A 15,297-nucleotide genomic window follows, 5' to 3' on the forward strand; every position below is an offset into this window, starting at 1 on the left:
TATGAGTTAATCCATTTATTCATCATCATGATCATGATCCACCAGCTAATACCCCAACAGTAGAACAGAGCAGTCTTTCTTCTCCTACTAAGGTTGTTAACATTGTTCCCACAACGTTGTTACATTCTTACTGAGACGTTATAAGACAAGCGGAAAGTGAATTTTGTTAAATCCTTTCCGCTTTGCTCCAACAGGGATTCAACAGCCAGACAGTGTATTGTGTGTGACTTCAGTTCTAGTGGGATGAGGAGTACTGGACAGGGATCCTAGCTTTAGATCACTCACAAATGAGTGAAATGCGAGAGAGAGAATGTTAAAAAATAGAAACCAAAAAATAAACATTTAGCTTTTCTTGAGAAATAAAGTATAAGTCAGACCACTAAAGAAATGCAAGTGATTTTTTTTGTTAATAACACTACATTTATAAAGACCACCATCGATTATAATTTAAACATTTTTGTGTGGGGGAAAACTACTCCAAACACACACTGAAGCTGTTTTCTGCTAACTGTACAGTTTTTTAATGATTATCTAGACAACTCCCTAGCAAGCATTAGTCCTGTCAACTGTAAATGGAAAAAGTAGACTACATTGCAACACCCTATGTACAGTATATTATATATATATATATTTATATCACACTGGCTGTAATTATGACAAGATATATTCATGAGAATCATTAGTGCAAGGCAAGAGGAAGAGACCTGGACAGAGTTATTGACCAGGACGGGTTGTGTGTATGTGTGTTTAAATGTATATGTAAGTAACAGGTCCAGGGTTTAAAAATAACACAAAAGTGTATGTGTGTGAGCGAGCTGTGTTTTAGCTTGTGTGTGTTATTTAGATCTGGGAGGGTTTAGAGAAATAAACCTGCGTCTGACTGTGTTGTCTCTGAGGATGTTTTATCACCAAACAGTCCAGTCTCCCTCTGTGTACACACACCCTCACACACAGCACTTCCTAAAGAACAGGGGATGCATAGTGACCATGACAAAGAGAGACATCCTGATTGGCACCCTATTCCCTATATAGTGCACTACTTTTGACCAGGGCTTTAGTCAAAAACAGTGCACTATTTGGGGAATATGGTGACATTTGGGACACACCCAGGTCCACAGTGAGAGCTGATTCCTAATGAAGAAGCTCTCAACACCTAGAAGTCACCTCACCATGTTCCCCTCTCTCAACACCTAGAAGTCACCTCACCATGTTCCCCTCTCTCAACACCTACAGAGGTCACCTCACCATGTAACCCCTCCCTCGGACAGAGACCATCAGGTCAGGATGGAAAGGGGTCTGGAGGCTTGGTATTCAGGGGGCGGGGGGTAAGGTGAAAATGTGAACAAGTCTCAGAGGCTCAATGCCATACTGTGGTGATAGCAAGTAGGGTTGGTGAGGGGGATAGCAGGTAGGGTTGGTGTGGGTAAGGTGGTGATAGCAGGTAGGGTTGGTGGGGTTAAGGAAGTGATAGCAGGTAGGGTTGGTGGGGGTAAGGAAGTGATAGCAGGTAGGGTTGGTGGGGGTAAGGAAGTGATAGCAGGTAGGGTTGGTGGGGGTAAGGAAGTGATAGCAGGTAGGGTTGGTGGGGGTAAGGAAGTGATAGCAGGTAGGGTTGCGAGGGGTAAGGTGGTGATAGCAGGTAGGGTTGGTGGGGGTAAGGAAGTGATAGCAGGTAGGGTTGGTGGGGGTAAGGTGGTGATAGCAGGTAGGGTTGGGAGGGGTAAAGTGGTGATAGCAGGTAGGGTTGGGAGGGGTAAGGTGGTGATAGCAGGTAGGGTTGGGAGGGGTAAGGTGGTGATAGCAGGTAGGGTTGGTGGGGGTAAGGTGGTGATAGCAGGTAGGGTTGGGGAGGGTAAGGAAGTGATAGCAGGTAGGGTTGGGAGGGGTAAGGTGGTGATAGCAGGTAGGGTTGGTGGGGGTAATGAAGTGATAGCAGGTAGGGTTGGTGGGGGTAAGGTGGTGATAGCAGGTAGGGTTGGTGGGGGTAAGGTGGTGATAGCAGGTAGGGTTGGTGGGGGTAAGGTGGTGATAGCAGGTAGGGTTGGTGGGGGTAAGGTGGTGATAGCAGGTAGGGTTGGTGGGGGTAAGGAAGTGATAGCAGGTAGGGTTGGTGGGGGTAAGGAAGTGATAGCAGGTAGGGTTGGTGGGGGTAAGGTGGTGATAGCAGGTAGGGTTGGAGTGGGTAAGGAAGTGATAGCAGGTAGGGTTGGTGGGGGTAAGGTGGTGATAGCAGGTAGGGTTGGTGGGGGTAAGGAAGTGATAGCAGGTAGGGTTGGTGGGGGTAAGGAAGTGATAGCAGGTAGGGTTGGTGGGGGTAAGGAAGTGATAGCAGGTAGGGTTGGTGGGGGTAAGGAAGTGATAGCAGGTAGGGTTTGGGTGGGTGTGGAGGCAGGTTGCTTTGCTTTGCAGTGTGAAGGTCCTTGCAGACACTGAAGAAATCGCAGAGCCAATATTGTGAACCATTGCACGATGCCACTAGGACAGCTATGCCCAATCCCAAATTGCCCTCTAACCCCTTAGGTAGACCTGCGATAATTGAATAGGTGTGAGCATTATGGGGATCGCTCCACCTTGCCCTCTGATAGGCTAGGTGGAATGTTCCCCGATTGTCTAATGCTCAGCCCTCAAATCCTCTCAGACCTACATGAAGTACCTAAGGGGTTAGGGTTTGATTTGGGGCTGAGCATTAGAAGCAGGCAAGGCCCTGGGATGGGACAAAGAGAGACAGAAGGGAGAAACTCTATACTAGCACTACTAAAGGTTTAGTGGGCAAAGCATATGAATACGTTACTCAAGAGACAGATGAAGGTAGACAGAGATCAACAGAGAGAAACTAGAAGGAACCCAAGACCACTGCTAAACAGTCTTTTCTTTCGACTTGTCAAGAATTAGCCCTCGCAAACCTTTGTAGCCCCTCTCCCTCTCAAATATTTTTCTTTGTGCCACTGAATAAAGTTAACACAGATTTTTTCTCATCATCAAGTTAGGCCTTGTAGTGATACATGCATCCATAATTCCCACTATAAAAAAAAATAAACAAAACAAAAAAACAAACAGAAAGGACAGATATTGTGTTAGAAACACAGAGCGATAGTCTGTAGCTATCCCATGAGATGAGACCACCATCAGAATTGCCCCGCCCCTTAGTCCTGCTGCTTGCCAATAGTCAGGAAGAATGAGGTAGGGAAGGCGGGCACTAATTTCAGAAAAAAAGGAGGAAGGTGTCTCAATTAGTAACAGCAGAACCAGTAGGGGAGAGGGAGGGGCGGGGCGTCGTTGAGAGAACTATAGATGAGGGCGTTGCTTTGCATTAGTTACTGCAGAGGAGGAGGAGAAGGGTAGAATGGGAAGGGGGTTCAAAGGGCATCTTTTTTCATTGCTGCAGATCAGAGAGTTTTGGGCGGGCGGGCGGGCGGGCGGGGGTCATCACATTAGTTACTGCAGTGTGGGGGGGAAAGGATTTCGCTTTAAGTACTGCAGCAGGGGGCCTTAGTTGGCTGGGCGGCTTCCGTTAGGTCGACGCCCCTGTTCCGCCCGCTGTTAGCTCCAGTGGCCGCAGGCTCGCTCTTTGGCAATCTTTTTGCTAGAGGATGGAAGAAAAACAAACAAAAAAACTTCACAAACGCCAGCTACTGATGAGGATCGCTTGATCAAAACATCCTGCTAGTTCACATTTCCTTGATACATGTCTAAGTATGTATTTAGTGAGTATTTGAGTATGCAGGGCCCTATTCAATTACACATCAGTAAGTGATGTGTGTCACGGGGTGAGAGGAACCTACCAATAGCCATGAATATCTCGTTCACATTCATAGACGTCTTGGCCGATGTCTCCATGAAGAGCAAGCTGTTGTCGTCTGCATATGACTGGGCATCCTGGGAAAAACAACCATATCAGAGACAGTCACTGCCTGTCAAATGCAGACACACACCGATGTGTTCTCGTGACACCCGACAGGTACAGGTGTTTGGAGGACTCACCTGGAAGTCCACGGCTCTCTTGCTGGCGAGGTCAGCCTTGTTGCCAGACAGGGCGATGACAATGTTGGGGCTAGCTTGTCTCTGCAGCTCCTTCACCCAGTTCCTGGCCCGCGCAAATGACTCCTGAGACAAGAGACACGGTACCAGAGAAATGGTGATGTTAAAAACCCTTCACTTTCAATTGGGAATCACTTTTCTTCAATGGAGCGGAGCCCTAGGCCAACTTCCAATATATGTGAATAATCCCACGTGAAGGGATCACCAGTGTGACCACATATCCAAACATGTGAGATCAATTATCATTTTTACAAAGGAAGGTTGGTTGCACTGGTTATATAATCTATCAACATTATGCTACTTGCCTCATTTGTGATGTCGTAGACCACAATGGCGGCCTGCGCCCCTCTGTAATACATTGGCGCCAGGCTGTGGTAGCGCTCCTGTCCTGCCGTGTCCCAGATCTCAAACTTCACCGTCGTGTCGTCTAGACACACTGTCTGGGTCAGGAAGGCCGCTGGGGAGGAGAGAAGAGAGTTGTCAAATACATAATTGACGTGAACACATTCAACAATATGAATGAAGGGATAAATAAATAACTACAGCCCAGACCCAACAACAACCCATAGTCCCTATTGCTCCATTGTCTGCAGGTCTGAGGTTCCTTCCGTAACTGGTTCCTTCAGATCTTATAACACTGAAGGGATAGAGACTTCTAGAAGAGGCTATAGATACTTTTCTGTTCATGGCTTAAGTGCATAAATGAGTGATGGTCACCTCCAATGGTGCTCTCCTGGAACTCGTGGAACTGTCCCTTGACGAAGCGGAGCACCAGGCTGGACTTGCCCACCGCCGACTCCCCCAGAAGTACCAGCTTGAACTGGCAGATCTTGTTACCAGCGTTAGACCCGTTGGGTCTCGTAGCTCCTCCCCTGTTGGCCATGGCCTAGTCAGATCCCCCGGTCAGTGTTTGTCCCGCACGTCTGACTATGCTGTCAGGGCTTCAGCTGGAGACGGCGGTAGAGAGAAGGAAAAAAGGAACAATTATTCACAACTCCGATTATGTTTTTCGCTAGGGTTATTTATGTCAGATGTGGGAAAAATAAGAGGATTTTGAAGTAGAGATATGGATGTGTTCGTAAAGTTGTTTTGACATGTAGTTTAACCCTGGCCTATATCCTCCATAAGTGAGTCAAGGTGACAGTATGGAAGTGGACATGCTTCTCGAAAGAGAAAAAAACCTTGATATTCGTGTCCAGACTCTCCTGATAAAGAGATCAACTTAGCCCTTAAATATATGGTGAAATCTTGGAATGGAATGAATGAGCTACACAATGAACTGGACATCATGGAATCTTGGAATGGACATCAACTGAATAGATGATCCTGTCTACTGAAGACAATTGAGAGTGGCAGGCTGCCCTGAAAATAAGTTGTCAAAATAAACATGGCTCGTGCCAGTCAAACCTTGCTGTAGAGCTGGGGCATATTAATATGGGCACACCATAGTAAAACACTGTGCAACGGAAAACAAATACAAGCTTTTCTTACTGGACAAGCAGAAAGTATATCCCTGTATTAAACTGTTTTCTCCCATTTTCTGTATTGAATATGACCCAGCCCAGTCTCTGAGTGCATGTTATCACAGAGATGGCTGAATATGTGAGCTCACTAAAATATAATTTCCCTCATCAAATACACCATACATTGCTACTGACAGAGTTGTGTGTGCCTAATCTGTAGACTATGAAAATGTTTTTAGAAGACAGAATAATATGGCTCTGATCTGGACTTCCCATATGCATTTACAGTCAAAACCATGCAAACTCTTTCGGTACACACAGTAACATCCCCACTCGGAGCTGAAATTGTACCCCTCAAACTTTCCAAAACACACACACACACAATTTGTCATAGAGGAAAACACTACTCAGCAAGGACGTTGCAGTGTTGCCTTCCAATGTAAATATGTTCGCCTACATATAGCTAATATAATAGCGAAGTTAGTTAGAAGGTAAACATGCGCAATAGGCTGACAGCAATGCCAACGGCCTGTACTGGCTGTTGCCTTCGTGGTGGGAAGTGACTCAACCAGCACTGTTATGAATCTCTGCAGTGCTAGTATGGACTGTTCAAACTTCTAACAATGTACTAAATTAGCATAGCTAACGTGGCCTACTCTTCGATTTATTTTCGAAGCCACAGTATCTAGCTAGAAAATTGAGAGTACGCCATTTTCCAAATAGAAGCAAATGCTAACCCAATTAACGTTAGCTTGCAGCTACTGTTAGCTAGTTAGGTGACTGGGTGGCAAGCTAACGTTAGCAAAACAAGTCCGATTGCGAATGTGATGATGGAGCTGGCTGGCTTACTACATTTTCAATAAGCTAACTAGCGAGCAGAAGCGTATGACGAACCCATACCCACACATGATCAACACAACTAGGATAAACAACCAATAAATAGCATCACGAACACGGTTTTGACCGGAACGATTAAATGACAAAACCGTTGTTAGGTCTCTTCCCGACCCAAATCCGGGCCAAGGCCTATTTTTTGCATTTCTCATCAGACGCCAATGTTAGCATATCAAGCTAGCTAAACTAGCCTGTTGACAACTAATGAGCTGAAATCTACAACTTGTCACACCATTTTGCTTACTATACCTGAGTGCCAGGCGGTTGACGAACACAGAATACCACACACGAGTCTATACACAAAATAAAGGTCGCAGTGCGGACAGATACGTATTGTTGAACATACAAATAATTTCAACAACCCCGATCACGTCTCCTCCTTTTTCTTTTTTCTTTCTTCTTGCAACTTCCCCTTTTACTAGAACCAAAACACAAACAACCCCTTCCGCCCATTCTGCCACGTCACACAGCACGTCTGCTCTGCAGAGGTAACGCCGGATTCATGAATTTGATTGTTTTTCTTCTAGGATGAAATCAAGAGTAGCGTGCGATTTCAAGTGATTTGGATCAATGTAGTAAAACTAGTTAGAAGTAGACGTTAGATTACCCAATTACTTTGTTATTGGATCTGCCATTTAAAATTGAAGTAAATACAGGGCTCAGGTAAAAGCTTTTGGATAATTAAGATGAAGATGACGTAAATATGCATATAGATGTATTACTCATAAAGTGAAGGGGGGGACAATGTGCACCAAAAAAGTTGGAATTGCGAGTTGGGTGGGCTCAGGTAAAAGCTTTTGGATAATTAAGATGAAGATGACGTAAATATGCATATAGATGTATTACTCATAAAGTGAAGGGGGGGACAATGTGCACCAAAAAAGTTGGAATTGCGAGTTGGGTGACCATTCAAATCGATTTTTGATAGTCGGAGCTCGGTTGTTCCACCGAGTTCCCAGTTGTTCTGAACGAACTGAAGTCGGAGATTTCCAAGCTCCCAGTTGTTTTGAACGCGGCATTTGTATCTGACTCAGAGGATTTAACCTGCCATCTTGTTTGTTGAATGGATGGTGGCAATATTTTATTGTATTGCCTTTTGGTTCAACTCTCATCATCAAGAACAGTATGTGTTTCTCAACCTTGTTCGTTCCAGGGACTGGCCATGCTGTCCCTTGTGTGTCTGGGACTGGCAAGATATGGCTTTTCCTCCTATATTAAACCTAGCTTTGAATAACTAACTCAATTAGGGAGTAAACGTTATTTATAATAAGGGTTAGAAAATCGGACCTATGAAATGAAAATGGATGGACATCCCATATTTTACATAAACCCTCCCATGAACGCTTGAAAAATAATAAGTGACTCCCCCATACCCCAAATAATACACTATATGGCCAAAGGTATGTGGACACCCCTTCAAATTAGTGGATTTGGCTACTTCAGTCTCACCCGCTGCTGACAGGTGTATAAAATCGAACACACAGCCATGCAATCTCCATAGACAAACATTGGCAGTAGAATGGCCTTACTGGAGAACTCAGTGACTTTCAACGTGGCACAAGTCAGTTTGTCAAATTTCTACCCTGGTCAACTGTAAGTGCTATTATTGTGAAATGGAAATATCTAGGAGCAAGTGGTTGGCCACACAAGCTCACAGAACGGGACCACCGAGTGCTGAAGCACGTAGCGTGTAAAAACCGTCTGTCCTCAGTTGCAACACTCACTACTGAGTTCCAAACTGCCTCTGGAAGCAACGTCAGCACAATAACTGTTCGTCGGGAGATTCATGAAAGGGGTTTCCATGGCCGAGCAGCCGCACACAAGCCTAAGATCATCATGCGCAATGCCAAGCGTCGGCTGGACGGTGTAAAGCTCGCCGCCATTGGACTTGGAGAAGTGGAAACGTGTTTTCGGGAATGATGAATCACGGTTCACCATCTGGCAATCCAAGGGATGAATCTGAGTTTGATGGATGCCAGGAGAATGCTACCTGCCCCATTGCATAGTGGCATCTGTAAAGTTTGGTGGCTGTTTTTCATGGTTCGGGCTAGGCCTATTAGTTCCAGTGAAGGGAAATCTTAATGCTACAGCATACAATGACATTCTAGACGATTCTGTACTTCCATCTTTGTGGCAACAGTTTGGGGAAGACCATTTCCTGTTTCAGCATGACAATACACCGTGCACAAAGCGAGGTCCATACAGAAATAGTTTGTCAAGATCAGTGTGGAAGAACTTGACTGGCCTGCACAGAGCCCTGACCCCATCGAACACCTTTGGGTGGATATGGAACGCCGATTGCGAGCCAAGCCTAATCGCCCAACATCAGTGCCCAACCTCACTAATGCTCTTGTGGGTGAATGGAAGCAAGTCCCAGCAGCAATGTTCCAACATCTAGTGGAAAGCCTTCCCAGAAGACTCAAGGCTATTATAGCAGCAAAGGGAGGACCAACTCCTTATTAATGACCATGATTTTTGGAATCAGATGTTCGACAAGCATGTGTCCACATACTTTTGGTCATGTGGTATAATGAAACAATAAAGTGGAACATGCTTACCGTTTATCCTCACTTCTTGGACAGACCAGAGCATAGATATGCAGTTGTAGAAACTGTTATTCATCCTGTAAGCATTGGATGGCAACGCATACTTTTTATAGAGCACAGGGCTGCGGGCCAGAAGGTTGTGGATTTGTAGATCACTGTAGACAAGAGTATGGGTGGAAATATCTCCTTTATAATAAAAGCATTCCATGAATCTATATTTGTGTTTGCAGGTCAGAGAATGTTTTTAAAAAATTAACATTTCATGCAATTCTACGTAATTGTACGTATTAGCGGAATCCTTTTTAAAACCACACAAATTACACAAATGACAGGCTAATAAGAATGTACAGAGAGATAGGCCTATGTGTTAATCTTATCATATTTCTCTAATGCCAAATCAGTGTGTCTTGTTTGCAATGAAACTGTTCCTGTTTGCAAATAATTAAATCTGAGACAGGCTGCATTAGGAATCTGAGCATGGTACTTTAAAAAATGAGAACTACCTTTCCAACCCAGACAGAGTAGGCCTACCTTTCCACACCAGACAGAGTAGACCTACCTTTCCACCCCAGACAGAGTAGGCCTACCTTTCCACACCAGACAGGGTAGGCCTACCTTTCCACACCAGACAGAGTAGGCCTACCTTTCCACACCAGACAGGGTAGGTCTACCTTTCCAACCCAGTCAGAGCAGGCCTACCTTTCCAACCCAGACAAAGTAGACCTACCTTCCCACCCCAGACAGAGTAGACCTACCTTTCCACCCCAGACAGAGTAGACCTACCTTTCCAACCCAGACAGAGTAGACCTACCTTTCCACCCCAGACAGAGTAGACCTACCTTTCCACCCCAGACAGAGTAGACCTACCTTTCCAACCCAGACAGAGTAGACCTACCTTTCCACCCCAGACAGAGTAGACCTACCTTTCCACCCCAGACAGAGTAGACCTACCTTTTCACCCCAGACAGAGTAGACCTACCTTTCCAACCCAGACAGAGTAGACCTACCTTTCCACCCCAGACAGAGTAGACCTACCTTTTCACCCCAGACAGAGTAGACCTACCTTTCCACCCCAGACAGAGTAGACCTACATTTCCAACCCAGACAGAGTAGACCTACCTTTCCACCCCAGACAGAGTAGATCTACCTTTCCAACCCAGACAGAGTAGACCTACCTTTCCAACCCAGACAGAGTAGACCTACCTTTTCACCCCAGACAGAGTAGACCTACCTTTCCAACCCAGACAGAGTAGGCCTAGCTTTCCACCACAGACAGTAGGTCTACCAACACTGAAAAATGTGAGCTTTAACTAACTGCTGGCTACTCTTCTTCCGTGTCTTAATGCAATGAGAGAAGGTCACAAGTGTTTCCCCAAAAGCTGTCTTGGTTTTACATCTTCGATTGTACAGAAAGTGAAAAGCTTAATCAATTTATAGTGGCAGAATTGATTACTTCCCAAGCAAAGACAATGTTTTGTCTCCATTGGCTATAGGGTTGTATAAAGTTGTAGCTCAGACTCTGAATGTTAAAGAAACAAAACAATGATATCCCCATATGCATCAGAGTCGCGTCTTTCCCAGGTACTGTACAGCTTGTTTCTAGCATAAAGCATCGCGGACCACAGTGCTGTTAAATATCACTTTATATAATAGGTTCCATTTTATTTTGTTAAAAATCTTAAGGTAACAAAGCGTATGCCTGTGCTTTTTGCCATTTTCTTTAATAAAGGGTAGGCCTATGGGATACCCTCTTATACCCCCTAAACTTGAGTCTTAATTTTAACTTAACAGCCCTTCACTGACACAGAGGTATGCTTTTTAAAGAGTGCATGGTGGGTGGATGAATTGACCTCCAAATATATGGATATAGCAGCCTGTACCATAATTATGTAGACCTCCCTCTTATTTCTTAAATAGGAAGAAATAGGCTCCAACACAAATCCCTCTTGTTATTAGTAAAGTCTCATTAAAATTACGAAGTTGAAACGAATTATGCCTAAATTGAAATGAATTATGCCTACTCGAATTTGCCTTCTTTCAGCACCATGAGCTGTCCATTTTCGATTGATTTTTAAGCAGCTGCTGCTTCAAGTTTCAGCACAACAAAGTTACTCAAATTTGGCTTATTGTCAGGTCAATAACTCTGATGAATACAGAAGAAACATATTGTTTTTAATAACATCAATTATAGTAGTAGCAGGCTAACAAATTTGACCCCCGGTCCTCCTTCCCATCGTCGTGCTCTCCTTCTCAAACCGAACAGAACAAAGGCTATAGGCTAATCCGCGCACAAGTCTAGGTCTAACTAAAAATGAGTCAAAGAGCCTTTGACTCTCTTCCTGAACTGCGACCGTAAGGTTCGTTCAGCAGGCAGCACACAAAAACGTTTATCATCAGCAAGAGCCGAGCAGTCCGGGGCTCAGGGTTGGAATATCCATTGCAGTGTGTAATGCAGCCTAGTTTTATTCACACCATCCCAGCAGCTATCTTAGAAATATTACTTTGCTCTGTGCTCCTCTGAGCATGCACTTTGTAGCCTATAGTCTATAGGTTATGGATAATTTGATTGAGACCACACTAAATAGCCTATAGGCACACATCATATTGAGCGCCCAGCGGAGTATCAGAAATGAGGGGCGGCATCGGGCACACATCGATATATAGCCTAATAAGCAACTAATTCCAAAACATATTTTACATTCTAAAAAATATATATCTCAATTTCATCAATAACAAATTACATGACCCTCCGTTGGACTAAATTTTAAAAATACGAAACCCTCCACTTGACTGAAATTGAAAAAGCATTTTCCTCCAGGTAACCAACCATTCTGTAAATTTCGATCCATCCCTTAGTATCATTAAAACATTTCACAAACTGGCACGGGTCCATAGACTAGAGGATGAGAAACACAGGTCTTGGAGCAAGATGCTGCTGCTATTTGAACCAGAAGAGGGCGCTCAAGGCTTTAAAATGATACCATACATACAGTCCCTTGGTGGAGGTCTAGATGCCTGTTACCGTGACGTGTCTCACAGCTGGAAATTCTGTCTGGACATCCTGCCTCACGTGAGTCCTATAAATGAAGGCTGACATACACACTAAAGACAAATAAACTATCAACAGCATTGTGAACCGTATAGAAATTATATTCTATAAGGCTACCTTTCCATTTCCGCATTGTGTTATTCATCCAAAGAAAGACAATTTACTATTTTTGTATCGCAAGAGTGATTCTGTCAAAATCCTCTGGTTTTCTCAACCTTCCATTGATCAATCTGCAAACCAACGTGTTAACAAAGTAATCAATCAACCAAAACCAAATAGATATTCAGTCTTGGTTGTTCTGCCTTTATGAAGATGTAAACAAGTCACAGCCAAAGTCAAGCCTTTTACAACCTGAGGTTGGAGTAGCAGTAGTGAGCTGGTCTACAGACTCTCTTTAGGAAGCCTCTCCTTGACCCTGGCATGGTATAATAACCTCCACTATTGTACTTTGACAGTGGGGCTATTCTTAGTACAGTACACTTAGCCCAGTGCAGTATGGCACTGTTAAGGGTCATAATCGCTATTCAATGAAACCTATAGACAGTATGTCTGTCTGGTCCCTCAGGGCCCAAGTCAAGGAGGTTGCATTGGATCCCCGGACAAACTACAAGATGATGATTAATTTGGCCATAAAGTACTCACACTCCTTGATTTTTTTCAAAATTCTGTTGTGTTACAGCCTGAAATAAATAAATAAAAATTCACTGGCCTACACACAATACCTCATAATGTCAAAGTGGAATTATGATTTTTGCAAGTTAAACATTTAAAGCTGTATTCAACCCCTTTGTTATTGCAAGCATAAATAAGTTCAAGAGTACACATTTGCTTAACAAGTCACATAATAAGTTGCATGAACTAATAATAACAGTGTTTAACATGACTTTTGAATGACTACCTCATCTCTGCATCCTGCGCATACAATTATCTGCAATGTCCCTCAGTCGAGCAGTGAATGTCAGACACAGATTCAACCACAAAGACGAGGGAGGTTTTCCAATTTCCTAACTCCGTTGCCGGAGAGGAAAGAAACTGCTCAGGGTTTTCACCATGAGGCCAATGGTGACTAAAACAGTTACAGAGTTTAATGGCTGTGATTGGAGAAAACTGAAGATAGATCAACAACATTGCAGTTACTCCACAATACTAACCTAATTGACAGAGTGAAAAGAAGGAAGCCTGTACAGAATTAAACATATTCCAAAACATGCATCCTGTTTGCAACAAGGAAGTAAAGTAATCTGCCAAAAAATTGGCAAAGCAATTCACTTTGAATTGAATCTACACTGTAGTTGCTTACCAAGAAGACAGTGAATGTTCCTGTGTCCGAGTTACAGTTTTCACTTAAATCTACTTGAAAACCTATGGCAAGACCTGAAAATGGTGTCTAGCAATCATCAACAAATAATGTGACTGAGGTTGAAGAATTTTGAAAAGAATAATGGGCAAATGTTACACAGTCCAGGTGTGGAAAGCTCTTAGAGACGTACCCAGAAAAACTCACAGCTGTAATCACTGTCAAAGGGGCTTCTACAAAGTATTGACTCAGGGGTGTGAATACTTACAGTACCAGTCAAAAGTTTGGACACACCTACTAATTCAAGGGTTTTTCTTTATTTTTACTATTTTCTACATTGTAGAATAATAGGGAAGACATCAAAAATATGAAATAACACATATGGAATCATGTATTAACCAAAAAAGTGTTAAACAAATCAAAATATAGTTTATATTTGAGATTCTTCAAAGTAGCCACTTCTGCGGTCCAATCATCCCTAACCATCTCAATTGGGTTGAGGTCGGGTGATTGTGGAGGCTAGGTCATCTGATGCAGCACTCCATCACTCTCCGTCTTGGTCAAATAGCCCTTACACAGCCTGGAGGTGTGTTTGGGTCATTGTCCAGTTGAAAAACAACTGATAGTCCCACCAATGATAGTCCCACAAACCATATGGGATGGTTTGAGAGTTATCATTCCTGTGGCGGTCCTCATGAGAGCCAGTTTCATCATAGCGCTTGATGGTTTTTGCGACTGCACTTTCAGAAACTTCAAAGTTCTTGACATTTTCCGTGTTGACTGAACTTCATGTCTTAAAGTAATGATGAACTGTCATTCTCTTTGCTTATTTGAGCTGTTATTGCTATAATATAGACTTGGTCTTTTACCAAATAGGGCTATCCTCTGTATACCACCCCTACCTTGTCACAACACAGCACAACACAATAATTTGTTCTTAACTGTCTTGCCTAGTTAAATAAAGGTAAAAAAACAAAAACAAGGCACACCTGTTCATTGAAATACATTCCAGGTGACTAACTCATGAACCTGGTTGAGAGAATGCCAAGAGTGTGCAAAGCTGTCATCAAGGCAAAGGGTGGCTACTTTGAAGAATCTCAAATATATTTAGATTTCTTTAACACTTTTTTGGTTACTACATGATTCCGTGTTATTTCATAGTTTTGATGTCTTCACTTTTATTCTGCAATGTAGAAAATAGTAAAAATAAAATAAAGCAATGAGTAGGTGTGTCCAAACTTTTGACTGGTACTGTAGGTGCACACAGGTGACAGACACATTCAGTACCGTCTTGTAATCATTAGTACAACAGTTGCAAACTAGAGTTTCTTTTGGATAAATGCAGGTATGGTAATCCTCATTTCGTTCCGTTTGCTTCCTTTAAGAAACGTTTTTCAACAGAATGGGCAGAATGAGTACACCTGTCATGCCCTGACCTTAGTATTCTTTTTTTTCTTTATTATTTTGGTTAGGTCAGGGTGTGACGAGGGTGGTATGTGTGTTTTTGTCTTCTCTAGGGTTTTTTGTATGTCTAGGTGTGTGTGTCTAGTCTAGACATATGTAGGTCTATGGTGGCCTAGATTGGTTCCCAATCAGAGGCAGCTGTTTATTGTTGTCTCTGATTGGGGATCCTATTTAGGTTGCCATTTCCAGTTTGTTTTGTGGGTTATTGTCTATGTGAAGTTGCATGTCTGCACTAATTGTTTATAGTGTTCACGTTCATTTTGTTATTTTGTTTAGTGTTTTTCGTGTTCATTCGTCTTACATTAAAAGTATGTATTCACATCACGCTGCGCTTTGGTCTCCTCACTATGACGCTCGTGACAGAATAACCCACCAAACAAGGACCAAGCAGCGTGAAAGGGAGGAACAGCACTTGGTGGAAAAATGGACCCGGGAGAAGGATGAGTGGGTAACAACCTGGGAGGAGATAGAGAGATGGTCGATCAATCCAGGGAGAGTGCCAGAGCCCGCCTGGGATTCAATGGAACAGTGCGAGGAGGGATACAG

The 15,297-nt window shown here is 43.4% G+C and overlaps 1 protein-coding gene across 2 annotated transcripts; it reads right to left on the bottom strand.

Annotated features, from left to right (window-relative positions):
* Window positions 1–6,847, bottom strand: LOC129830872 (ras-related protein Rab-5A-like). 2 transcript variants are annotated; one of them, XM_055893684.1, is made up of 6 exons: window positions 6,742–6,847; window positions 4,756–4,985; window positions 4,344–4,495; window positions 3,982–4,104; window positions 3,783–3,876; window positions 1–3,583 (listed from the first exon to the last, which is right to left on the bottom strand). In XM_055893684.1, the coding sequence occupies exons 2-6, from the start codon at window positions 4,919–4,921 to the stop codon at window positions 3,468–3,470; spliced, it is 651 nt and encodes a 216-aa protein (XP_055749659.1). In that variant the 5' UTR covers window positions 4,922–4,985; window positions 6,742–6,847; the 3' UTR covers window positions 1–3,467. The 2 variants fall into 2 exon arrangements, with proteins under 2 accessions (XP_055749659.1, XP_055749658.1); XM_055893683.1 differs by having other exon boundaries at window positions 6,645–6,831.
* Window positions 6,848–15,297: the final 8,450 nt, after the last annotated feature.

The sequence above is a fragment of the Salvelinus fontinalis genome, chromosome 32, assembly GCF_029448725.1.
Source record: "Salvelinus fontinalis isolate EN_2023a chromosome 32, ASM2944872v1, whole genome shotgun sequence".
Lineage (NCBI taxonomy): Eukaryota > Metazoa > Chordata > Actinopteri > Salmoniformes > Salmonidae > Salvelinus > Salvelinus fontinalis.

Coding starts and splice junctions, on each gene's coding strand:
- LOC129830872 (XM_055893684.1), bottom strand. CDS start 4,921: ATGGCCAACAGGGGAGGAGCTACGAGACCCAACGGGTCTAACGCTGGT. Junction 4,496..4,755: donor CCAGGAGAGCACCATTGGAG/GTGACCATCACT, acceptor TCTCCTCCCCAG/CGGCCTTCCTGACCCAGACA. Junction 4,105..4,343: donor TCTACGACATCACAAATGAG/GCAAGTAGCATA, acceptor CTCTTGTCTCAG/GAGTCATTTGCGCGGGCCAG.